The 27,708-nt window shown below is 44.5% G+C and overlaps 1 protein-coding gene across 5 annotated transcripts in view; it reads right to left on the minus strand.

Moving 5' to 3' along the window:
• Window positions 1–27,708, minus strand: part of ripor2 (RHO family interacting cell polarization regulator 2) — an 88,509-nt gene that overhangs the window by 43,571 nt on the left and 17,230 nt on the right. For all 5 annotated transcript variants that reach the window (XM_078241534.1, XM_078241508.1, XM_078241498.1 and 2 more), the window contains exons 2-8: window positions 20,420–20,543; window positions 14,152–14,307; window positions 13,647–13,725; window positions 10,103–10,126; window positions 8,956–9,009; window positions 4,427–4,576; window positions 792–855 (exon numbers count right to left, since the gene is read on the minus strand). In XM_078241534.1, the coding sequence (XP_078097660.1) occupies window positions 792–855; window positions 4,427–4,576; window positions 8,956–9,009; window positions 10,103–10,126; window positions 13,647–13,725; window positions 14,152–14,307; window positions 20,420–20,517 (625 nt within the window). In that variant the 5' untranslated portion in view covers window positions 20,518–20,543. The remainder of the gene's footprint in view (window positions 1–791; window positions 856–4,426; window positions 4,577–8,955; window positions 9,010–10,102; window positions 10,127–13,646; window positions 13,726–14,151; window positions 14,308–20,419; window positions 20,544–27,708) is intronic.

Consider the following 27,708-nt stretch of genomic DNA (forward strand, 5'->3'; position numbering starts at 1 on the left):
CTTTTAGATGTCCTGAGGTCCAGAAAAATGTGACATAAATGCATGTCTTTCTTCCAAACCTACACATCTTTTAACACTAAGGGGCAATTTAGCACGGCCAATCTACCTAACCTGCACATCTTTGGACCGTGGGAGGAAACTGGAGTACCCAAGGAAAGCCACGCACACACAGGGAGAACGTGCAGAGTCCGCATAGACAGTCACCCAAGGCTGGAATTGAACCCGGGTACCTGGCGCTGTGAAGCAGCAGTGCTAACCACTGTGCTACCTTACTGCCCGGTAATCTTTAGCTTTTCACAGGAATTCAACCAGAAGCACCTAGTTAGACTCAGCAGAACCTAGGTCTGCTATAGGCAGGTACATGTTCCCTGTGGGGCTATGAAGGGACACAATGTTGAAAAGGAAAAGGGTAATCTATCCAGAAGGATCGGCTACCATTTCAGGCCAGTCCCGACATTTACACGCTAAGCGGGTTTCCCAGCGACATTGTAGAGAATCTGACATTGTCTGAAGGGGGGGTGGTGGCGGTTATCAGGCCTTCATTGGCATCCTTCATGGGATGCAAATGTGGTTCACGACAACCTCCGGCAGGTTTTCCGGCCCTCCATGGCAGGCGCCAGTGGAACATCCCACTGGAAACTTATTCTCAAATTTGTCATAGACTGTAGCTCCCATTAGACAGAAACCACCCCTGTCACCTCTCTGATGAATCATGCCAACTCATAAAACTATACCCTCATCCCTCAGGCAATGTATTAAAAGAATGGTACTTTTATTCTGTTAATACTTACCTTTCATCCTGATATGAAATTCTCCCAGCAGGCTTCCAATCTCTGCCTCCAGTGAGCACAGTGCCTGAGAATGAAAGGAGTTACTGTCAGTACAAGACACACACGCACATTAGTTCCACCAATATCAAGGGGAACAGCGTAGCTTGAACAATGTAGGAGATCCGGCAGCAGCATGCTCATATTGTTTAATGAAATGCTTTTGCCTGGATATTCACTGGAAAATGAGCTGCTCATTCTCCTATCCGGATAAGCTCATTCTTGCCTCACATCAAAGAATGAGTAAATCATCAAATATGCGATTGATTTTCCGGTTGGGTGAAAAATACTGTAGCAAGGAGTGCTTGTTTACAATTTCCATTTCTAATGATGTGTGAAAAGTATATGTTATCGTGCTGTGCAGAATAAATTGTGGACTATTTCCAATCAGAATTTAAGTGGGCAAGCCTGTCTGGGTCCAGAATTGAGATTGGAACAGAAATACTCAGCAGGTCCGGCAACATCTATGAAGAGAGAAACAGAGTTAATGCTTTGACTCCAATTTGACTTCTTCAGAACACAACTTCAGGCGTTTAGGTGTTAGGCCAGGCACCCCAAAGGTATATGGCTGTTGATCCTTGCGACTGTGATGCATTTGGAAATTGAACCTTAGACCTGGAATTTATTCCCAACTCAATGGCAGATCTTTTGATGTAACCTTTGAACGATAACATCTTGACAATGAGCTAAGAGATTCATTTGTAACATAAATGATTCTTTCAATGCAAATAATTACAAAAAAATAAAGAAAAGAAATGTCTGCTTCTTAAGTATGAAAGTCAAATTTGAGTGGGTGCGTTAAGTTTCTCGAGGGATAATCTGCATTCATTTTCTGCTATGGTGTTCACTGTGCTAATACAAACTGGCCTCTTGATGGCTGCTATAAGAGATGGAATATATTTCTGGAAAATGTTGATTTTGCAGAAGCCTCGTTTTTGCACAGAACAGTCTCTGAAGTACAAAGTGTAAGTGTTTCTCGCACTGCAGTGGGATGATGAAGGAGAGGTCAATCATGCAAAGTTATCCTTGCAAGATGCCTTTGGAAGGTGCTACAGTACATTCTGAGCACACTTCCATTTGGCTCGCAAATTTATAGCCCTTAAGTGACTCCTGCCTCTATCGTTTGCAACTCTTAACTTTCCTGTATGCAGATATTCTGCAGTGCAAATTATTTTCCCTCCCTTCAATGTTATGGTGTTAAAAATCAAGACTCATCTCATCATCCCCTAATTTAGTTTATTCTCTCCTCGGTCCTCAAAACTTATTTCCTCAATCTCCATTTCTTCCTAGCAAGTTTTTTTTATTAAACTCAGACTAATCGTTACAACTACTAACTATGAAAGCCCCATCCATCTGTTCAGAAGCATCAATGAGGCCAAATGAATTAACTCCACTATTGCCAGTTCTGAACCAGCCTGTCCACTTTAATCATCTGTATCCATTCTGCGTAGAGTCACTTTTGGCAATGTCTATCCAGCACTGCCTTGGTCTTCATTGGCTTCTATGTTCCATGTACACAAGGGCAAGAAATATACTCTAGCTGTTCCATTTTTGAAATGTGCCCACATCACTGCACTCAACCTTTAGGATCTTTTTAATAAACGTTGATTCTTGTCCAGACCATGTTCTTTTTATATAATTCTTGATTTTTTTAATTGCTTGGTGCTCCCAGTATTCCTCTCAATGAACTCACCTCTGCTATTAGTATTTTCTCGTGAGTTCTCATGAGGGGCAGCACGGTGGCACAGTGGTTAGCGCTGCTGCCTCACAGCGCCAGGGACCTGGGTTCAATTCCAGCCTCGGATAACTGTCTGTGTGGAGTTTGCACATTCTCCCTGTGTCTGTGTGGGTTTCCTCCGGGTGCTCCGGTTTCTTCTTACACTCCAAAGATGTGCGGGTTAGGTGGATTGGCCATAGTAAATTGCCTTAGTGTCAGGGGGATTAGCAGGGTAAATATGTGGGGATGGGGCCTGGGTGGAAATGTTGTCGGTGCAGGCTCAATGCGCCGGGTCGCCTCTTTCTGCACTGTAGAGATTCTATGGTTCTTATGTAATGCATGTTTACATAGCAACAGGAGTAGGCCAGTCAGCCAATGGAGCCCGGTCTGCCGTTCAAATTAACCATGGCTGGCTTATATTTTAACTCTATCTACGTTCCTTGGTTCCATTACTCTTAATAGTTTTGCCTAATAAAAAAAAGTAACAAATTCAGTTCTGAACTTTACAACTCATTGTTGTATAACCTCAACTGTTGATCTAAGCTATCCTGTCAGTTTCACAGCAACAGCACTGAGGGATTTGTTCTATGTATTTTCTATCAATTGGGCAAATTTCTCTTGAAGACCTGCTATATCCCATCTCACCATGTCAAGGGGCTGCTTACAATGCATGAAGTTGTAACAATGAGCACCATGATCTATGAATTTCTCTGAAATCTATCTTATCACAAAGAGTTGATTTTATCAGGCTGCAAACTGGCCTGGAATATACTTCTATGTATTTTTAAATTTTCCTATGCAAGTTCTTGGTAAATTGTTTTCTGGTTATACTCAGTAAGCATTAGTTCCTCTTTATTCATAGCCTCTCAATCCTGCTTGGGTCCTTCACAATAAACCTTGTGCTTATTTCTCAGGAAATACATCCCTCCTCATTAGAAGGTATTGAGAAATGTTTGATCAATCAGAGTTCATGGCGCTGAGTTTCTGACGACGGCAGTGTTTCTGTACACAGACCAGTGTGACCATTTCGCTCTGTTAAAAATATACTTACATTATCAACTTGAGACCAACTTATGTTTATATAGCACTTTTAGCATAGAAAATACTCCCAAGACCTTTCAGAGAAACTTCAGGAAAAACAAATGGCGAGGCCATTAAAGGAGAGATGATCAAAAGCTCAGCTTGAGAAATGGGTTTTGAGGAGAATGTTAAGGGAGGAAAGGATCTGACAGTTTCTAGTAACTACTCAGATTGTACCAGCACCATCTTGAGGGGAGGCAGTGGCGTATTGGTATTGTTACTGGACTACTAATCCAGAGACTCAGGGTAATGCTCGGGGACCTGGGTTCGAATCCCACCACGGCAGAAATTTGAATTCAATAAAAATATGGAATTAAAAGACTAACGATGACTATGAAACCATTGTCGATCGTCATACAAGATACTCCATCTGGGTTCACTAATGTCCTTCAGAGAAGGAAATCTGTTGTCCTTACCCAGCCTGGCCTACATGTGACTCCAGATCCATAGCAATGTGGTTGACTCTTAACTGCCCTCTGAAATGGTCTAAGCAAGCCACTCAGTTCAAGGGCAATTAGGGAAGGGCAATAAATGCTGGCCCAGCCAGCGATCCCCACATCCCATGAATGAATAAAAACGAATTGAACACTGGAATCCACAATCGTGATTTGACTTTATGCCACTCTCAATGCTAGACTCCCTTCCTGACTTAAAAGCAAAACATATCTCTGCTTTGTGCAGCATTAAAGAGAATTACTCTTGTTCAATCTGGTTTGCATTCTTTGCCAACCGTTTCTGGCAAAATGAAATATTTCCTTCAGTACTGTTCCATGAGCTGATACCATTAAAGTTAACACTGTACCTCTGTGTTTTCTTTGTAGCTTCTGTTTATTTCCACTAGGCTTTCCCGGGCACCTTTAGTGGAAGGAGACATTGCAAAGGCCTGTTTCATTTTGGAAGCTCCATCTCGAAGCCTTTTCTGGATGCAAAATGTCTCATACAGCTCATCTACCTGCCAGGGCAACAGCAAAAAAAAAGCAGCGTTAATCAACTGCATGTTTCATGAACTGTCAGTTGTTTTCAGATTACCAGGTGAATCTTGCCTTAATCAGTTTGATTTATCATACTACATACTGACCTAAAAAAGCTTCACTGCCAGGGTGCCAGGTGGGCACTGCCAGGGTGCCAGGTGGGCATTGCCAGATGGGCACTGTCCAGCCATATCCCTAACTACCCAGGGCCTCAATGGCCTCCGAGTCCCCAGGCGTGGCCATCACACCTGGTCTCCGCTAGTGGAGACCAATAGTGATTCTCGCTGGGCTTGCACCACACCCAAGGGGCAGAAGATCTCGGGACTGGGAGAATCTGGCATCGAACAGGCTAAGCACCTTTAAATGCTACTTCAAATATGCTAATCGGCCTCACGCCCTTTCTGGGTTCAATCCGGCTTGCACCTGTAGAAAGGGACTGGGACGATTGCAATCCATTCAGCGGCGGGCGCGAACCTCATTTTTAGGCCCACGCACTATTTTCCGGGATCGGCACAATCTGCGCCAGGTGTGGCAAGGCCAGAAAATCACCACCAAAATTTTTTTTCACTCAAGGAGTTGTCAGGATCTGAAGCTTTACCTGAAAAGACGTTGGAAGTTGATTCCGTAGATTTTTTTCAAAGGGAGCTGGACAAGTATTTCAGGATGAGGAACTTAGAGGCACAGATAAAAAGTGAGGGTGTGGGACTGAGCATGATTGCACTTTTGAAGACCAGTGCAAGCATGATGGGCCAAATGGCTTCCTTCTGTACAGTGAGCTATAATTCCATGATTTCACAGTTTACATCGCTTCTAGTAACATGAGAATGATACAGGCATACATAAACTGCAGGGTGAAAGTGCATTAGACCGCATCATTGCCCGGTGTGAAGGTGCTGAGCAGGAGCTATGCATTTCCTCACAGACAAGGTGGACAGTAGAAGCATAGTCCACCAGGGTTTTATACACCTCCTAGTAGCTAGTGTTGAACAAAGCCTAGAATCATGTCTCCAGCCTGCCCGTTTGTCTGAGGAGAGTGGGCACCGAACATTAATAATGGAAAAGGGGAAATAAATAACAAACTAGTTCTATTTCTGAAATGGCTGCTTAGAATTTTGACATGGATTACATTATTGTAAATAACTATTGCAAAGACACAAAAATATTTTTTCACATTTTACTATTGTTATTAATATTGTTTATTGTCAATTGATTAAGATAAGTTTTCTTTTCTCACGAACATCATGGCAATGGAGTTGGAAGAGGAGCTTTACTCAACAGCACAATGCAGTCATCAAACATTACACTGTGACAGTTTGAATGGAAAATGGTGGCGATATTAGAATGATAATTCGAATGAAATCACAACCCGAGCAAATAAAGTTTGTGAGTGGGAAACATGTGCCAGAATCTTACCGCCTCGCCCGCCCAAGGTGGGTAAGGTCCCGCCTGAAGCCGACAGAGATGCTGTTCTGTGAGCTGCGCCTGCCCCGATTCTGGGGTGGGCGTGGCAGTAAGATTCTGGTTGTGCACTCTATTCATGATTTTTAGCAATAGATGCACGGATTTTCTTTTCTTCTCACTACACTGACAATGGTTAATGGTATTGAATGGACACTTTGTCAGACTTTCAGCATCTCGCATTCCTAGGTACAGAGAAAACGCTAGAGTAAAGGTGCCCTATTCTGTCTCTTAACTTTTTGATTTGATTTGATTTATTGTCACATGTATTAGTATACAGTATCATAGAAATCATAGAAACCCTACAGTACAGAAAGAGGCCATTCGGCCCATCGAGTCTGCACCGACCACAATCCCACCCAGGCCCTACCCCCACACCCCTACATATTTTACCCGCTAATCCCTCTAATCTATGCATCCCAGGACACTAAGGGGCAATTTTAGCATGGCCAATCAACCTAACCTGCACATCTTTGGAAAAAGTATTGTTTCTTGTGCACTATACAGACAAAGCATACCGTACACATAGAGAAAGATAGGAAAGGGTGCAGAATGTAATGTTACAGTCATAGCTAACTCTAACTTAAGAAGAGCAATCCCTGTGACTCTGCCTTGAAATTTCCATCTTCATGTGTTCTGCAGCAAAGTTGAATGGCTGATTTGATCTATTATGTGAAAATGTATCAAAGCTATTAATATCACATCAATAAAATGACAACTACCTCATCATGAAAATGTATCACATTATTTATATGTGTGGAGTGGTCATGTTATCTAGGACGTGTGGCACATGGGGTTCTCCCGATCTTCTGCCACAATGTCAGCAGAAACCTGGAGAATTGGAGTAATTCCACTGCATTTATCACAACAATCTTCATATTGCACACTTGCTTGAAGCACTTTAACAGCTTTTCATGTTGCCATGTGTTTTAGCTGTGCTTTATAATAAGAAAATGTCGCTGAGGCAAAATCCTGGAACTCCCTCCACTGTGCGTGTGCAGCAGTTCAGGAAGATGGACCACCATCACCTTCTCAATTAGGGATGGGCCTAGCCAGTGACACTCACATCCCATGAAAGAGTAAAACAAAATTCCTGAAATTATAAAACCCAAATGTGTAGCTTCCTTCTCAGTCAATATGGTAAAGTTTACTCTTATTCGTAGCACGGTGGCACAGTGGTTTGCACTGCTTCCTCACAGCGCCAGGGACTGGGTTCGATTCGGGCTTGGGTCACTGTCTGTGTGGAGTCTGCACGTTCTCCCCGTGTCTACGTGGGTTTCCTCCAGGTACTCTGGTTTCCTCCCACAGTCTGAAAGATATGCTGGTTTGGTACATTGGCCATGCTAAATTCTCCCTTAGTGTACCCAAACAGGCACTGGAGTGTGGCAACTAGGGGATTTTCACAGTAACTTAATTGCAATGTTAATGTAAGCCTACTTGTGATACTAATAAACGTTAAAACTTTGAACTTTATTCCCAAGAGAGGATTATTACTGTCCATGGTGAGCTAGTGTCATTTAATAGAAATGATATTAATAGCTTTGTCAGGAACTGGTTAATTTGGAGGACTGACCCTGCTGGGGCCTTTGTAACCACTGGCGATCATTGGTAATATCTGCCACCTGTTGCACCATTTCCCCTCAGCCACTTCCTGCTACTAATTGTACTTGGACACTTGTCACTTTAGTTGGGTATGTTCAGTACAGATATGATTAATACAAGTCTTGTGCAACACATGCTGATGAAACACTTTTGTACTTTGAGGCCTTCTTGGTATCATAAATCAACCCACGCCCTCGATGTTATGCCCAGTTCAAGGCATCAGGGAAGGTTCATTGTGATCATGACAATTCCAACTTCAGGATATTGATGAGTGTCATAATACATTTTTAAAAAATGAGTAAAATGTTTTTAACCAGAGGAAGTAAGTGCGAAAAAGGAATTCGATCGTGCCGGGGATTAAAGAAGAAGCTGGTGACTGAAGACATGTTGCAACAAGTCACATGGGGGAGATACAGGAAGAACAGGCAGGAAGCAGCAGATTTATTCTACTTGTGAATTACTCTGTTTCGCATATCCTGTTTATTATACAAGATTAGATCTGGTGATAAGAGTTCCCCTGGGGTCTACCCTGTAAAATATGCAAAGTAACACAGGTGCTGTCAAAGGCAGTGTCAAATCTACACAACTTTTGTTATCACATTGGTTACTTTGCCATCTTGCTTCTGGGATACTGCCAGGCAGACCCTTCAAGCTATCTGTAGGTCCAGTAATTTGGTCTCACACAGTCCTTGTCTCCCATATTAGGGAGGTCCCAATCAGACTGCCGATATTGAGATTTTACATGCAAAAAGCTGTCTGTTGCTGCCGCTAAATGTGGCCCACAGTATAACTGGACCACATTTGACAGGAAAGGAACTTTGTTCTATTACAGAACCACTTCCATTGGGTCTAACTGACAAAAATAGAAAACAATTTCCTGTTGGATAGGGTGTAAGTGAAACTTACCAAACTTATCAGTCAGACATAGCTACAGCCTAATCGGCTGGAATGCCTCACACTTTTTTAATAGTGCCTCAGGATTTGTACCTCTAGCTCAGAGCACAGTTGGGGCCTCCACTTAGCATCTCTTCCTCATTGCTCCTCTGGAGTGCCAGCTTAGATTGTGTACCCTACAGCGTGAAGTAGGACTTGAACACACAACTTTCCAACTCAAGAGGTGAGAGTGTTACCACTGAGCCGTAACTAACATCCAAAGTATGAGCCAAATATTAGTGAAAAAAGCCAAGTGGCAATGATCTTATTCTCCCAAAACATCTACCCGTAAGTTCACTGGCTTTGACTATATTGAGTTTTATCTCTGGGTCAATTTAAGTTGAATTGTAATATTATTTACATCTACCTTACTGATGTGGAACTCCAACCTTCTGACATATCGCTCTATTGCTTTGATTTGCTGTAATGAGAATTAAATGTGTCATTAGATTTAGCAACTAATAGCAATGCACTGAGCAGCGGGCTAATAATCTAAACATCCACAAAATCAGAGTAAGAGCAGGAAGCTGGAGAACAAAGGAGTAATGGCCATCAGAATGTTGCTTCCATATCTCAATTGTTCATGTAAAGTATTTCACCATTAAACTTATTCAGGTGTGTAAATTCACTTTTACTTCTTTAACAAAATTCTGTAGCGAATGTGTATGCAGAACTCAAATCACAAAACCAAAGTACATATTCTGGGTTTTAAAGCAAAACATTTGACTAGTTGTGTCACTGTAAGTTACAGACTCCACAATATTCCCCATTACTATCTGCCACGTAAGTAAATTATATCATAGTGATGATTATGCATTTCCAGCAGGAAATACACATTCATACTGAGCACAAGTAGGAAATGGGTGCCAGGAATTTCCTTGCAGGACTGGGTGGGATGGGAGGGATGAGGGAGGGGGTCCTCATGATTGCCAACTGCAACTTTGGCAGAGCAGTTGATCTTCTGTCAAAGTCAAGTTGACTAACTGAGATGACCACTGAGGAAATTCCCAACAAGGATGGCAATACTCATCACTCCACCCTCCTACCACAATTCCTGCTGGCTCTACTTCCCACCAGGAATGCCCTTGGCAGGTTTCTTTGGCTAGTTATGTCATTACAATTCTTCATGCAGTTGTTCTGATGTTGTTGAGTGCATCTAAAGAATTTAATATGGGAACCAACTCATACTGCAGAACCTTATCAAATACGGCCTGGATCTTCAATACGACTCAGTTTCCACTGTGCCAAACTGGAGGAATAACTGGACAATAAAAATCGCCACTGGAAATTCAAAATGAGGTTCTCTCAATTGGCTGCTATCACTTTAGGACAAGTCCCATTCATATATTTCAAAGATTTCCCTTTCAGATATGGGTCTGATTAGGACAACCTTGCCCCAATCCCAGAAAATTCCCAATGGGAGTAGCATACAATAGAGATTATTATAGACCTAATCCATATAGATAAAGTCTCACGAGACAGGAGAATGTTGAATAGGTATAATAATCACTCACCTTATCCAGATCATACAAAACTCCCTGTGAATAAAACATATAAATATTACATGATGATATGTTAAATTCAATTTTCATTTTCTATAACATGTTTAAGATATTTCCCAGGTTTGAGGGCCAGAGCAGTGCAGCAGATAAATGAATGAGGGTTCACTCCAAATTGATTGAGATTACTCCTGCAACAGGTTTATTATTGCAAAGTTTGCACATTTAAATGCACCATCACCAGTGGCATTCTACTATTTTAACAGCAGTGGTAAGTAATGTTTCCAGTAAAACACAAGACTGAAAATCCAACAACTGGCAGCAAGTAGAAAAAAATATCCTGACTGCTAGAGACTTGGCAATCTTATCAGAGTGGCACCACACATAAATGCTGTGATAATATGGATTAACATGGCTTTTTTTATTGTCTATCCATAAACACACCAAAGGTTCCCAAAAATGCTTACTTCAAGAAAGGCAGCACTCTTATCAAAATTGAGAAAGGATACATCAGTGGTTGTATGTGTAAATACATTAGAGTGTATCATACCTGGTCTGTGCAGAGTCTGCTAACCTTGCTAGGGTCACAGATGTGCTACAATTGTTAGTGGAAAGGTAGATTGGGCAAAGTTCCCATTCCTGATTACTCCAGTGACCCTGACTGCAGTGTTGAGCTTGGTTCATAGAATCCCTATAGTGCGGAAGGAGGCCATTCGGTCCATCGAGTTTGCACCAACTACAATCCCACCCAAGCCCTATCCCCATAATCCCATGTATTTACCCTGCTAATCCCCCTGACACTAAGGGCAATTTATCATGGCCAATCTACCTAACCCACACATCTTTGGACTGTGGGAGAAAACCGGAGCACCTGGAGGAAACCTAAGCAGACACGGGGAGAATGTGCAAACTTCACACAACAGTGATCCGAGGCCGGAATTGAACCGAGGTCCCCGGCACTGTGAGGCAGCAGTGCTAACCACTATGCCACCGTGCCGCCCATTTATGGTTGTGATGCCTTCAATAGTTGAATGACCTGTGGACACTTTTTCTAGATTTGTATCTGAGTAATAGTCATTTTGAAAAAAAGTACTGGATGCCTGATATGGAGCTTGTGAACTCTTCCCAGTACATAGTTTTCGGACAAGGAGAGATTTATTTTAAGTTAAAAAAAGCCTTTATTTGGATTTCTCACTCCTGTACAGTTTTGGAAAAACACGAAGTTGGAATTTTGGGAGTGTTTTTCCTGGGTCTTCTTGATTGCCTTTTCCTTTACCATGCATACTAATGGTAAACCAATGTTGCTGGTGTGAGCACAATCCAAAAACTATTTAACCTAGAGGATACCACTGCCAGTTAGCACTGAGTAAAAGCATAGCAAACAGTAAACAGCCAGATCAAAGCAAAATACTGTGGATGCTGGAATCAGAAACAAAAACAGAAAATGCTGGAAAACCTCAGCAGGTCTGACAGTGTCTGTGGAGAGAGAATAGAGCCAACATTTCAAGTCTGGATGGCCCTTGGTCAGAGCTGAAAACAAAGGGAGTTATACTGTTAGGGTGAATGGGTAAGGTGAGGTGGGGGGTGTAATTGACAAAGATGTCATCGACAAAAAGACAAAGGGAATGTAAACAGCCAGTGTTACATCAGTTACATTTACAACTTCTGGAATGGGGCCTATGATCTCTGTTGTAATTTCCTTCTATCTGTTGTGATTTTTACAATTCTTGCGCCTTATTCAATGACTAAGGTAGGATAATAATGTGGAAAATTAATTTCACAGCTCAGCGGGTGCTGAACATACCCATTAACCTAGTTGCTAATATTTTCTAAGTTATTAATAAGGTAAATTCTGTAATCCCATGTTCCCAACTCAGAGGAATGAGATCAAGCTGGAACACTGTAGCCCTGTTTCTCCAACACATGCTCTCAGTACATACAGTTCCTCACTGAGATCACAGAATTTCCCCTAACACACCAGTGACAATCCATGAAGTTATTGACAAGTAGGGAATGAATGTCAGCTACAACAACTTAAATGAAAATAAATGCAAGATACAGATTAGCATAATTTCATGCTTTTATCTTTTAGTTAATAGCAGAGGGGGGCACACTCAGACAATAAACTCAAACGTCTGTTTGTTTTTCCTGAGACAGCACAAAAATGCAGCATCTTTCTTGTACAATGACTGACTTAAAATATTTTATATTGTCACTTTATTTCAGCAATTTTCTCTAGTAATGGGCAATGAGTAATATGAATGTTCAATGACAAGGGCAGGAATTTCCACACAATGTGTCAAAGAGATAAAAGTGTTCACAGGAACTTGAACCTTTCATCACTTTGTGGTGTCCAAATGCATTTTTATGTCACAATGGACATGAATTTGTCAGCCTATGAACTAAAAGAGAAGCTCTTTAGCTGGCTCGAGAGTTCTGAAATGAAATGGTCTCCAGTTTAATCCCTGGTCCATACTGATCTTAGCTGGTTCAATACTGAGCTACAAGTAGGCACGGCACGGTAGCACATGGTTAGCACTGCTGCTTCACAGCTCCAGGGTCCCGGGTTCGATTCCCGGCTCGGGTCACTGTCTGTGTGGAGTTTGCACATTCTCCTCGTGTCTGCGTGGGTTTCCTCCGGGTGCTCCGGTTTCCTCCCACAGTCCAAAGATGTGCGGGTTAGGTTGATTGGCCAGGTTCAAAATTGCCCCTTAGAGTCCTGAGATGCGTAGGTTAGAGGGATTAGCGGGTAAATATGTGGGGGTAGGGATAGGGCCTGGGTGGGATTGTGGTCGGTGCAGACTCGATGGGCCGAATGGCCTCCTTCTGCACTGTAGGGTTTCTATGATTCTATGATTCTAAGTGGACAACATCCTTTGTCTGGGGAGGAGGAGAAAAATCAACCAGATTCTGCTTCCAATTCTTGTCCCAGGGACGTGTGTGTGTGTGTGTGTGTGTGTGTGTGTGTGTGTGTGTGTGTGTGTGTGTGTATATATGTGTTTGTCTGATATTGCAAGAGGACAAGTTAGGATTTGACAGTGAAGTCCCCTTGGATGAATACTCTGCCAAATATTCATTATCTAGATTCAAACATGCTGAACTGTAAGGTTCTGCCGGAAACAACCATTTCAGGAGAGGAGGAAGTGAGGGAAGGAGATAAAGGGCTGACTTCACATTTACAGAATCAGGTTTCACATTGAGTGATAAAATAAAGGGGAAGAACTGGAAATATAAAATAAAACCAGAAAGTGGTGGAAAAGTACAGCAAGCCCATTAATAGCTGTAAAGAGAAATAACAGATAATGACATGAAAATAGGAAATGCTGTAAATATTCAGCAGGTCTGGCAGCATCTGTGGAGGGTTAACTTTTCAGATTTGCGATCTTTCCTGTCATTTTTAACTTTTCTAACAGGTGTGGCATTTGGTTCTGATGAAGAGACCACAGCCAAAAAGGTACTAATCTTTCTTTTCTCTCCACAGATGCTGACTGACCTATGGTGTGTATTTCCACCACTTTCTGGTTTTATTTCCATTTTGATAGGTTGGGCTCCCACTTACCAGCCTGGAATTGCGTTTCATATCTTTCAGCTGGGTGGTGAGCTTGTCTAACTCCGTTTGGTGCACCTCCAGGTACTCACTGTTTAATAACAAAAGAGAAAGGGTTGGAACAGAACATGACTTACGTGCAATGTCACATTTCTTTCCGAATATCCGTGTTAAGTCCTGGAGCAGACAATATGCTGCTCACAAGGTGTGTAATCTGATCCCAAGGGCTACTGGCTATCAACTTTGTAAGGTCAATTTAAACGATAATTGCATTGTGGTATTTCTGCAGTCACTTAGGGGTTAATTGATTCTCGGTGGATGGCAGGTATTTCTGAATTACTGGCTCTCATCCAAAAACAGGATATCCAGCAGAAAATGACTGTAATCTCTCTAGAGCCTGTGTGACTCAGAACTATTACTTATTAGTTTGGACCTGACGACAAACAGAATCTATAATTGGCAGCGGTCAACCTTTAATTGATCAGTTTGGGGATTTTGAACAATCTCAAATTCTTACGTTAATCCCTTCTTCAGGGCCTCGTACACTTCTTCCATTCGCTTTGGCTGCACATCTTTAGGGGTACAATTGTTCTTGTAGGACGAAGCATTCATTTTCTTGAGTTTTCCTTGTGGTTTTTTGAGGGCTCCGTTATTTCCAATGAAGGATTGAGATCTGTGGGGAGATCACATCAGTGAAATGGATCGAAAGGAGTTAGCACAAGTGGCACATTGAGTGAAATCCTAATGTGCTGCCAGATTTTGGGGGGTGTTTTCGGGGGTGTTTTCAGGGGAGGTGAAGCAGGGGATGACTGAGCTTGGGAAGGGAATGATAGAATTACATTTTTTGGTTCAACAATGTTGTGTCGCCAAGCTGGGAACATAAAGAGTGACTTGTATTTATCTAGTTCCTTTCACGACTAAAACTTCAGAAAGTGATTTATAGTCATTGAAGTATTTTTGAAAGCATTGTCACTGTTTGCAATGTAGGAAATGTTCCTTAATAAAAATAATTTTTTAGGGCACATCGAAGTCAGACTAGGAAGAGACACAGAGCGACAATTTGGATGGGTGGAAGAAATAGGGCGAGGTGGATTTTACAGAGGGCATAGAATCATAGAATCTCGACAGTGCAGGAGGCCACTCAGCCCATCGAGCCTGAACCAACAACAATCCCACACTGCCGGTGACTATCACACTGCAATAACACACTGTCGGTAACTATCCCACTGTGATAACGCACTGCCAGTGACTATCATACCTAAATAATACACTGCCGGTGACTATTACACCTAAATAATACACTGCCGGTGGTTTAACCATTCCGCTCCATCGCTGGGAGGAAGTCTTTTCCTTTGGAGGTCTTGGCAAATTTGATTGGCTGGCATCTCTAACAGTCCCAGCAGCATTAGTGCTCTGTAGTGGACATTACTGGGACTGCAGGCCATCCCAGAATGAAGAGATGAAGGAGAATGGACTTGGGAATCCAGGGATTCTGGTTGGGGAAGGATCTGGCACCTCAGGGATGGAAGTGGGAGGAGGTCAGGTTTTGCAGAACATAAGGTAAGGCACAAAAACAGAAGGGGGCCTGAGTAGCTGCATTTTCAAGAAATATCCTTTGTCCCTTATATCCATGCACAGTGTTTGAGGGAAGGCGTGAAAGGTTGCCTCAGGCTGGACTGGAAGAGGATGAAGGAGTCATGGCAGCAACAGGAAATTTAAATTTAAATTTCCCTCCATCTGTCTCCCCCCTCCACCCGTCTCCCCCCCCTCCACTCGTCTCCCCCCCGCCACCCGTCTCCCCCCCCCGCCACCCGTCTCCCCCCCCCGCCACCCGTCTCCCCCCCCCCGCCACCCGTCTCCCCCCCCGCCACCCGTCTCCCCCCCCCGCCACCCGTCTCCCCCCCCCCGCCACCCGTCTCCCCCCCCGCCACCCGTCTCCCCCCCTCCACCCGTCTCCCCCCCCTCCACCCGTCTCCCCCCCCTCCACCCGTCTCCCCCCCCGGCCACCCGTCTCCCCCCCTCCACCCGTCTCCCCCCCCGCCACCCGTCTCCCCCCCGCCACCCGTCTCCCCCCCCCTCCACCCGTCTACCCCCCGTCCACCCGTCTCCACCCCTCCACCCATCTCCCCCCCGGTCTCTCCCCCCCTTCACCCCCTCCCTCCACCCCCCTCTCTCCACCCCCCCTCTCCACCCCCCCCTCTCCACCCCCCCCACCCCCCTCTCCCCCCCTGTCTCCCCCCCCACCCATCCCCCCCCCCACTCCAATTCTTGTCGTATGCTCCCTCCCCTCTCTTGCTACACATTGAAGGAAAAAATTGTTGAAAGAACTGATCTTTTTTCCTATGAAAGCTGTGTGAATCCTACACTATATCATGTAGTGGCCCAATTGTTGCCCACATCCAAATTATTTAATTGTTATGCCCTTGTCACTATGACAGATTAGATGACTTGCCTCGTTCAGTGCATTGCCTGCACAAGCATACTGATCACAAGTAGGCATTCATTATTTATGGCTGTTTGTCGCTACTAACATTTCTGTAGGAAAACTGTGTTTTTCAGAGGAGGGGAGAAAATAATTTTGACTTTGAAGACTACAGCTGACGTAAAATAACGACAAGTTTCTGCCCTTAACAAAAATAAGGGTGTGTGAAAGATTCTGCCACTTCTCCCTGTCCTGAATGGAGCTGAGCTGTACACAGTAACAATATCCTCGGTGTAAATTTTGGTAGAACAGTGTAGAGGACAGTAAAGTTGGTGAGTGCACCTCCTAGATTAGGGAGAGGTTCCCTACCTCCTGTTGAAAAGTGAACGTGGGTGTGGATGTTGGACTTGAGTTTTGGTACCTACCACAGTTGCATAAACCATCTCTGCACATTAGACATCTGAAGTATTGTTCCATGTTAGAATGGAGGAGACATCAAGGGTTTAGCGGAAGAAATGGTGTATAAATAGAATCTCAAAAGATCTCAACAGTCCACAAGAGGGCTTATACTAAGCAACGTTTTAAAATATTAGCCTTGATTGTCATTTGTTCATATTTTGAGAATTGGCTACGGAATCATAGATCTATATTGAAGAATACTGTAATAGTATTGTTTCATTTTGGTTACTCGCCGTCATGCTAGTTACTTATATTGAGTCACTGTTTGCTCTGCACCTAAGATTTATAAAATTTTGTACTACTTACGGAAACCATTTGGCACAAAGTGGAATCGGCTGCTGTCAGTGGTGGTGGAGGCAAACTCAATAGGGTCTTTAAAGAGACTCCTGGATGAGTACATGGGACTTAAGGGGATGGAGGGTTATAGGTAGGCCTAAAAGGTAGGGATATGTTCGGCACAACCTGTGGGGCCGAAGGGCCTGTTTTGTGCTGTAGTTTTTCTATGTTTCTAAATCAAACCCACATGTGGGGGAAGCTCTTATTCTGGTTTCAGGTTGGTGGAGCTTTGAGGGAGCAGAGCCCTTCCTGCAGATCAATCGCACTGGTTAATCACATGGATGCAATCAATGATGCCCTGCATCCAAAGGAATCCAATAAGGGCAGCAAATCCCACTGCCCTTTGTACCAGTAAAGTCTGGAGTTGAATGTAATGATCAGATCTGACATCTAGTGCACTAGTGAGCAGCGAGATGCAATGGTATGCAGTTGTTTGCAAGAAGCAACCAAGGTTCCCAGTTGACCTTTGTAAGGAGCAGAAGTGAAGAAGCCAAGATCACGATGACGGCTACTGGCAGAGCATGGTGAGTGGTAGCGCAAGGTGTGAGATCTTCACTCTGATGGCACAGATCTCTGCAGTCATTTGCCTGGAGAGTCGCAGTCTCCTGTGTTCCACTGGCTCTCAGAGATCGTGAGACAGTGGTGTTGGTAATGTGATCCAAACAGGATGGTGAAATGGGCAGAAACTGAACAGATGATGTTCAGCAAGGAGAAATGTGAAGTGATGCAGTTTGGAAGGAATCATGTGGAAAGACAATGGGAGCGACTCTTCTCACCCGCTGCGCTACTCGAGCGGCCCGGAGACATCAGCGGGGGCTGTTTCCCGGGCTCCCTGTTGGGTGTCACGGCCTCCACGAGTCTCCGGCACTAAGATTTTGAGCATCATCAGCTCCACGGTGGAAATCCACGCAGAGCTGATTACAATATGGAAATCGCTATTTGCATTTGATTAACCGGCCCGGGACTGAAGTCTCCGGGCCCATTAGCATCTCCCCCCATCGCTGGGAGTGGTTCTCTCCAGCCGGATTTACTCACAGGTGCCCCTAACCTGTTGGAGGGAAGCGAGGCTATTGAGGCCCCCTCAGGAGGTTGGGGCTAAAGGGAGGGTGCTCCTTGGGCAGTGCCAGCCCAGTAAGAGGTCTCACAACACCAGGTTAAAGTCCAATAGGTTTATTAAAATAAACCTGTTCGACTTTAACCTGGTGTTGTAAGACTTCTTACTGTGTTTACCCCAGTCCAACGCCGGCATCTCCACATCAGTGCCAGCTTGGCAGTGCCAGCCTGTCCCCCTGGCACTGCCCAAAGAGCAAACTGGCACTGCCCAAGGGCATCGGGCGGTGTCAAGGGGGTGGGGCCAGAGTCCTATTTGGAGGTGGGGAGTCCCGCTGCCACTCTGTAAGAGGATCGGTGGGGGAAGAGAGGGAGGAGGTGATCAGGTCTGGCCATTTGGATTGGGGAGGGGGCGGTCAGGGCTGGTTATCGGGATTGGGGGAGGTCGGGACTGTCCATGGGGAGGGGGGGTGGTAGGTGAGATCGGGGCTGGCGGGGGGGGAGGGGGGGACATCGGGGCTACCCGGGGCAATCCTGGAGGCTAGCGATCGGGGGGAGGGGGGTTCTGAAGGCCAGCGATGGGGGGTCGCGTGGCTGGCGAGCGATCAGGCTGGCTAGTGATTGGGAGGTTGACAATGTGCTGCCACTTCGCATGCACCAATCTCTACACTGACAGATCGGTGCATGCACAGTGGCCCACTCAGCGCTATGGTGCCGGACTCTGGGGCAGGAATTGGCTCCGCCCCCAGATTTCCAGAGCGAATCACACTTGGGCACCCTGTGATGCACAAAGTGCCGGAGATTCATTCTGGAAATCATGCCAAAACAACCAATGGGATTTACTCCCATTTTCCCTTACACTGGGGACTTGGAATATTTTGGGAAAATCCTGGCGAATATACTGGAAATGTCACAATTTTCAAAAGTGTAGATGAACAAAGAGACCTTGATGTCCATATTCACAAATCTTTAAGATGGCAGGGTAAGATAACTAGGTGATCAACAGAGCATATTATTTGTGTTATTCAGATTCCTAAATAGAGGAATGGAATATAAAAGCAAAGAGGTCATGTCAGAACTTCATGAATGACTGGTTAGGCCTCAACTGGAGTATTGAGGATAGTTCTAGGCACCACAATTCAGGAAGGATGTAGGGACCTTAGAAAGGGTGAAGAGGAAGTTTAACCAGGAAGCTATCAGGGATGAGGAGAGATTGGAAACGTTCTCCTTTGTTCTCCTTGGACTAGCGATAGCTAAGAGGTGACCAAACCAACACTTTTCAGGATGATACATTTTGATCAATTAGAAAGAAAAAAATGATTCCTTCTGGCGAGTGAGTCAATAACTGGAGGTCATAGATTCAAAATAATTGCCAAAAGATACAGCGGAGAGATGAGGAGAATGTTTTTCACTCAAAGTACCGGCTGGGATCTGAAACACAAACTGATTCCATAAAATGTTTTAAAAGGGGCGGCACAGTGGTTAGCACTGCTGCCTCACAGCACCAAGGGCCCAGGTTCAAGTCCAGCCTTGGGTGACTGTGTGGAGTTTGTCCGTTCCCCCCGCGTCTGCATGGGTTTCTTCTGGGTGCTCCGGTTTCCTCCCACAGTACAAAGATGTGCGGGTTAGATGGATTGGCCAGGCTAAATTGCCCCTTAGTGACCCAAGACGTGTAGGTTAGGGGGAATTAGTCATGGTAAATACGTGGGAGTAGGGCCGGGGCGGGGGGGGGGTTGTGCCTGGGTAAGATGCTCTGTCAGAGGGTCGGTGCAGACTCGATGGGCCAAATGGCCTCAGTCTGTAGGGATTCTCTGGTCCTATGGAATTGTGCAGGTACCTGAGGATGAGGAGCTTGCAGCAGTATGGATGAAAAGCTGAGGTGTGAGACTAAGCACAACCACTGCCTTAAACAGCCAGTACCGGCTTGTCAGGCCTATGATTCTATGATCTCAATAAGCTTATGCTTACAGCTCGCTGTCCATCAGGGCAATGTTAAAAAATATAAACGACTGTAAACCAGAATACAGTGAACCTGCTCAGTTCACATCATTTTTGTTTCACACTTGTTTTAGCATAAATGCAATGGGTGTGAAGCTTTGTAGGCTTGGCCTGGACTGCCTATTGGCTGCTAATTTTCCACCTCTGTTTTAACATCAGCAATGTAATCAGCAGCAAGGATCAGTGAACAGAGTTCTGTGTATGAGTTTAAGTGTTTCGATTTTAGCATCTCTTCACACGCACACATTTTTCCTTTTGGTGAATAGTGAGGGATGTAGTGGAAGGATTCTCGAGCTGATTATCAGCCAGTTGAACCGTGTTATAAACGCTCCTTCCGTGGCCAACAAGTCCTGCCATTGCATTCGAACCCAGAGCTTCTGGGCTAGAGGGTGCAATACTACCACAGTGCCACAGGACCTGTTGTGAAGTGTGAAGACACAGAACTCTGTATATGGGCTTAAATGTGGAGACACATTCGCTTATTAAAAAAACAACAATTAGACCATGTTCATGTACCTACCTAGATCTCCTTTCCAGCTGCGTGCTGAAGCCGGCAAAAGATTGGCTTCTAATGATACCATTGGGCCCGCCTGGCGAAGATGGTGATCCTACTGACATGACGTTCGGTAACCCGGAGGAGATTTCTGTTTAGATAACAAAAAAAGAAACCTTAAAGGCACAGTACTTTCAAGCAAATCTTTTGCTTGAAAGCTTTCGGAGAACAGCGGGATAACATTTGTCTAATAAAATCTCGACAGCTGAGATAGTAAATGCATGAGCATGGTTATGAGAATGAGGGAATTGTGTGAGTTATACAGGATAAGGGAAGGCACGAGCAAGAGAACAAGTGAGAGTGAGTACGATGGAGCATGTGAATGAAAAATGAGATACATGTGTGAATGAAAGAGTTCGAGAGATTGAGTGCAAGGCTGGCGAGATCCTGTATTATAATATCACCCAGCAAGAGATAAGCTCCAGCTTGGCGCTAGACCAGCTGATTCGAGGAAGTACAAATATTTGGCATGCTTTCAAATTAATGTTTGAATTTTGAAATAAATGAAGAAAATAAGATAATCCTAGAATCCCTACAGTGCTGAAGGAGGACATTCGGCCCATCAAATCTTCACCAACCACAATCCCACCCAGGTCCTTTTCCCGAAACCCTACATATTTACCCTGCCAATCCCCTGACACCAAGATCAATTTAGCACGACCAAGCAACCTAACCTGCACATCTTTGGACTGGGGGAGGACACCGGAGGACCCGGAGGAAACCCACATAGACAGGGGGAGAATGTGCAAACTCCACACAGTCACCCGAGGCAGGAATCGAACCGCGTCCCTGACGCTGAGAGGCAGCAATGCTAACCACTGTGCCACCATTGACAAAACGTGAAAGAAAACTGTGGCATGACGGTTACTGTTAAAAGAGGATTAAAATCTTCAAGTTCCATAAAAGTTCGATAAAAAGAATTAAATTTGAAATGCTAATTTGACAAGTAACTTTACACATCACTGTGTAACTGTATGGTTTCTTTTGATGAGGCTGGGATAGACAGCGCTAATTGCTGAAGATCTGTCACCTCCAGATTTGACTATTCCAATGCTCTTCTGGTCAGTATCACATTTTCACCCCTCCCCTTCCCTCGTGGTTCCCTGTTAACTTCACCTAATGCAATCTCTTCCATCTCTCTCCTATCCCACACCAAGGGCAGGATTTTCTACCTTAAAATGCGACAGGAAGTTGAAGAAAACGTCGGAGATTAAGAATAGGATTTTCCAACCCTTCCTGCTGGTGGGATCTTCCGGTCCTTCCAAAGGCAACCCCGCCTCCCACAACGGTGGAATCCTCAGCAGCGGGACAGGTGAAACATGCAAAATGCCGTAGACAACGGTGGGACTGGAAGATCTAGCTGGTTGTCAATGACAAGCCATCTCCGCATCTGGAAAACATGCTGCCGGGGGTGTGGAAAAATCCTGCCCAAAGTCCAGGAACCAGAGGCCCAGATAAATTCAAGGGATCCAGGGCAGGGAAGGTGGGAAAGAACTGGGGAGGCATGTGGAACCCCCCTGCCCCTTCCCCTCCCCCCACCCCACCCCGGCCCAAGATGTTGTCTTTCGGGTTTCCTCCACAGAGCTTCAATTTGCCCGCCACATAAAAATTGAGGCTTGGTGGGAAACTGCCCTTAAGTGGCCATTAATTGGAAATCCCTCCCCTCAATTTCACATTCCCCTCACTCACCCAGTGTAAAATTCAAGTCCTAGTTTCCTAACGACTCGAATTTCAAATTGTCATTCTATTTGTGTTTCAATTCCTTTCTGGTTTCACTGTCCCCCATCTTTACGATCTCTTCAAGCACTAAAAGGGCAGCTCTACATTCTCCATTGCTCTGGATCTGGGCTATTGTTGTGGAACATCTTTCTTCTTGTTATTGTCACCTTTGGTTTCAGCAGCCCAGGATTCAGGCTCTGGAATATCTTCCCTAAACTCCTCAAGCTTCTCCACCTTCCTCGCCTCTATCCAGAATTTCCCAGAAATCCCACCTCCTTGACCAAGCTTTTGGCCACCTCTCCATGTCCATATTTTGATTGCATCTCTGAGAATAGATTTACAATGCTTTAAACTGCAAAGACATTATATAACCGCAAGCTTTACAATTGCGACTTACGATGCTAAGAATAATGCCTGTGTTTATTGCCCTATTTACTTGAGTGTGGAAAGTTGGTCCTTTAAAGCAAGAACGTAGCACAATACCGCCTGTTATCTCTTTCAATTGAAGCCTTGTTTCGCGCTTGGAGATACTGTACTTGATACATAGCTCTTTTTATAGATTTCACATCTCATGTTCAATAAACCTCACATTGAGTACACAGAAACTCTTTTGATGAAGGCAAATACATGAACTTAAAGACTGACCTGCAGAGAGACCAATATTTCTTTCAACAGTATTTACTTTTCACCCTTGTACCCAAGCCTGACCTTGAGTTTGGAATTGGAGCAAGTTGGGTTGCTTGACTGATGACCAAGGTTCACTTTAATTTCTCCTAACTGAGCAAAGCTGACTCGTTGCACTTCCCCATTCCTCTAAGCTTGCCACACGATATGCGACTTCTTCCTCCTCGCGTGGTATGTTGCAGATTACTGTGCACACGCCCAGCTTCAAGAAATATTGTTGTCAATCGCTGCTGACATTACACATTGATGACATACACAAATGTCTTGATAACTCGATGTAATGTTCTTGTAAAGTATTGTGTGAAGGAAACATCACACAATTTCACCCCAGACCTTTTAACTTTCACGTTAAAAACTGGCACCCTTTCTTTGGACCTCCACTTATATGGGATCGCTTCTAATGGTTTTGTAATATGGCTCAGTTCCCATATGTGCCAGATTCTGTAACAATGCAGCATGGTACATTTGTTTTAATTCATTCACGGGATGGGGGCACCACTGGCAAAACCATCATTTATTGCCCATCCCTAATTGCCTTTGAAAAGGTGGTGGTGATTCTCCACCTTGATTCCCACTGAATGGCTTGCAAGGTCAGACTAGAGGACAGTTCAGGGTCAACCACTTTGCTGTGGGTCTGAAATCATAGATAGGCCCGAGTGGGGACGAAACGCAGATTTCATTCCCTAAGGGACATTATAAAGCAGCTGTGACAATCTGTTATTTTATGGTCACCATTACTCATAATAGCTTCTTATTCTAGATTTATTTTATTAATTGCATTTAAATTCCCTAGTTTCTGTGGTGGGATTTCTGGGTCATTAATCCAGGCATCTGAAGTCTTATACATGTGCCTGATTCAGCAACGATGCAGCACTGCTGTGCCAGAAGGCAGACAACATTACACATATGCAAGGTTCCAAACAGTGCAGCAGTACAAATGTGTTCGATTCAGCAACAATGCAGCGCAGGTGACAGGTGTGGAAGCAATAAAGCAGTGTGTCGGATTCAGAAGCACTGCACTTGCATGAAATCAGACAACAAAGGGGAACTGCGTATATGCAAAACACACATTATAATTGGCCCAAAGTCACAAAAGCAAAGTAACAGTACATGCAGAGAGTGCGGTGTTATGGGATCACCCTTGTCCAAACTTCAAGACAATTTTATAAACCTGTGCTATCAATGGGGAATCTCGTCCAGCAGCCATGCATACTGGGTGAATGTGAACAGATACACAACTTTCATCCATAAAAATGGAATGGACTGTTAACCACAAGCAGTGTGCAAGTGATCTGCCAATATGTAGAATCATCAGCAGCAGGCATTTGTAAAACAGGTTCCTTACAACCTTCAGTGTTGTACATAACAAGTGTTTACTTCATTCTTCATTAATACAGCTTGTTTTTTATTACTTATTAGTGTCACACCTAGGCTTACATTAACACTGCAATGAAATCACTGTGAAAATCCTCTAGTCGCCACACTCCGGCGCCTGTTCGGGCACACTGAGGGAGAATTTAGCACGGCCAATGCACCTAAGCAGCACGTCTTTGGGCTATGGAAGGAAACTGGAGCACCCGGGGAAAACTCACGCAGATACGGGGAGAATGTGCAGATTCCGCACAGACAGTGACCCAAGCCGGGATTGAACCCGGGTCTCTGGCGCTGCAAGGCAGCAGTGCTAACCATGGTGCCACCCATTGTTTTAGCTACTCTGTGGAGAAAAGTAATTCAGAGATTCGCAGAAAAAAATGCAGCTCAAACATATGAATGCTAAGCCTTAAATTTGTAATTTGTGTATTTTTCCCTTGTAACAGTATTAAAGATAGTTTGAAATTCAGCAATGGAAAGCTGGATCTGTTCAAGACCCTGGCATCACCAGAGAACTGCTTACCTCAAGAATTATAATTGAATGGTAAAGCATCACAATAATATTTTAACACTTGGCATTTCCTGAACTGTATTTTGAGGTCAGGAAGAGGTCAAGGCTAGCCCAGTACAGTAATCTCACTTAAGTTTGTTTGTGGAACTGGGCAATTCTTCTTGTTGTCAGTTGCACAATGCATTCGCTAACATCCATCTCACAATCTCACAAAGTATGCTTTGTGCCAACATTACTTAAATCTGCACTATATCCTAATGTCGTGCATGCGCCTACATAAAACAATGCAATGGGATGTGAGTGCCTTCAGACTTTCCCTTGATGCTGACACTAAAGAGTATTAGTAGGTTTTGCACCTTTTCAGGCTTACGGATGCAAAGCAGGCTAGTTTAGACAGACTGTCCAATAGTCATTGGTCATTAGTCCCATACTGCTAAGTCATGAGAATGATTTTCTCGACATCCTTAGCAGATGCCTAAAAGAGGCAGTAGATGTCTTAAATATGTTAATGAGGGGCCTAATGCCTGTTGAAGGCCCCCCCCTACCCTTGACAAAATTTGTTCCTGATGAGTGGGGGAGGGGGCATGAAGGTGCTCGAGGTGCTTTAGCACTTTCCTTGACTGCCAATTCCAGGTAAGACTTGAATTTTAAAAAATCTACCGTGAGCCAAGAGTAGCAGATTTGGGCCAGAATTCTCCAGCCATTCTCGATGGGCCGAATGGCCTCTTTCTGTGCTGTAGGGTTTCTATGATTTCTATGAAATGGAGACTTACCATTCTACCGTAACTAACGACCTAAGACGTGCAACACAAGGGGCTACAGAGGTGCTGATGCAGAATGGGCATCACTGCTTTGGCTGCCTGTACTATGCAGTGCCTGATATATAATCCCATTAACTGCAATCAGGCACTGTGTATAGCAGCAGCTAACCAACACCGCCCATTTTGTCTCACCAAGACAAATTTCTAGCCCAAACACTTCTCCATTTTGCAATACAGGAGCAAGTCTTCCTCCAAATATGAGCTTATTTCCTTCCACCTCTCGTATCTCCATCTCCCCTATCCGCTCAGGTTGACACCACTGCTTTCCTCCCATTTCTGGCATGGGCCGACTTTACAATTTATTTTGTTTTATCAATTATTTAAGAAGGGTCTCTTTGAATCATACCATAAATAATTCACAAGAGTCAATACCAGTCACAAGATCAGGATCACAACATTCAAGGCAGTTATCGTTTTCAATCGTATATCTTGTGACAAGGTCAAGCAAGCTGCAGAGAATGCCAGACCAATGCTACAGAAGAGATAATGTTGGGACAGTGTGATACAACAATTTCACTCAGTCTCTATGCCCTGTCCTCTCCCGATGTAGCCAGCAACAACATCCATTTATATAGCGCCTTGGACAGAGTAAAACATCCCAGCAGCCCAAAATCTGACACAAAGCTACATAAGCAGTTATTAGGAAAATTAACCAATAGCTCGGTCAAAGAAATAGCTTGAAGGAGGAGATAGAGGTCGAAGGGTGGAGAGGTTAAATTAGGGAATTACAGAGATTAGGGCCTAGATTGCTGAAGGCCTGGCCACCAATGGTGGAGTGATTAAAATTAGGATGCTCAAGAGGCCAGAGTTGGAGAGATAGAACATAGAACATTACAGCGCAGTACAGGCCCTTCGGCCCTCGATGTTGCGCCGACCAGTGAAACCAATCTAAAGCCCATCTAAACTACACTATTCCAATATCATCCAGATCTCAGAAGGTTGTAGGGCTAGGGTGGATATCTACTTCCACCTTGTTGAAATTGCCATTCTCCATGGGTTGATCTGCCAGCGGGAAGCCTCACTCAGTAGGCTATCCGCATCAGCAAAATCTGGCCACGTTTACTCTCCCTTCCTTTTAATGGGCGGAGCAGACGTGGGATGGGTTCAGGAGATATCCTGATATTCCCAGACTGCAGTTGAGGCTGACAGCTGCAGACCCGGAAGATCAGTCCCCGTGTTAGAACCTAGGTTGCCGAATGTTGGCAGTCGATAGGACCATGTGTCCCATCTCTGCCCCCTCACCCAGGCAAACCCATACACACTCACTTTCAGATGTCAGCACAAAACAGTCAGGCGTGTGACCTACGGTTCATGTTGTGCAGTGCTCCCTCAGTCTTGCACTGAGTTGCCAGCCTGGATTACGACATAGAATCCCTACAGTGCAGAAGGAGGCCATTTGACCCATCGAGTCTGCAGCGACAACAATAACACCCAGGCCCTGTCCCTGTAATCCAATGTATGCACCATTCTAATCCCCTGACACTAAGGGAAGATTTAGCTTGACCAATCAACCTAACCCGCACATCTTTGGAGTGCGAGAGGAAACCGGAGCACTCGGAGGAAACCCATGCAGACAAGGGGAGAATGAGCAAACTCCACACAGAGGAGGGAGCCAAGGCTGGAATTGAACCCAGGTCCCTAGAGCTGTGAGGCAGCAGCGCTAACCACTGTGCCACCGTGCCGCCCAAATGTCTGTGGAGTGGGTCTTGAATCCACAATCTTTGAACTCAGACGCAAAAGTTTACCAACTGAATCATTGCCGTGTAAACCGGTTTCTATTGAACTTTCACCAGAGCTACAGTGCTGGAGTGAGGGAAACCCAGAAGAAATTACCAAAGCTGGGTCAGACCCCACACATCCCAAACTGTTGTCCCCAATCAAAAACAACTCGTTCAGCATAGGTCACAGAATAAAACTGGCACCAATCTTAACACTTTTTTTTCTAATCATAACTAGTACTAATTTACCTGAAATGAATAATTAAAATTGCATGTGCTTGCATAAAAAGTGAAGTGGAACACTCCGCATTAACCGATCTATAAGAGGAACTGAATTAACCTCTCTTGAGCATTCATACTTCAATATGAGGTGCCTTAGTTTAATAGGAACCTTAATAGAATTCAATGGGATTGATTTGACCTCATTAATTG

The sequence above is a fragment of the Mustelus asterias genome, chromosome 2 (genome assembly GCF_964213995.1).
Source record: "Mustelus asterias chromosome 2, sMusAst1.hap1.1, whole genome shotgun sequence".
Classification (NCBI taxonomy): Eukaryota; Metazoa; Chordata; class Chondrichthyes; order Carcharhiniformes; family Triakidae; genus Mustelus; species Mustelus asterias.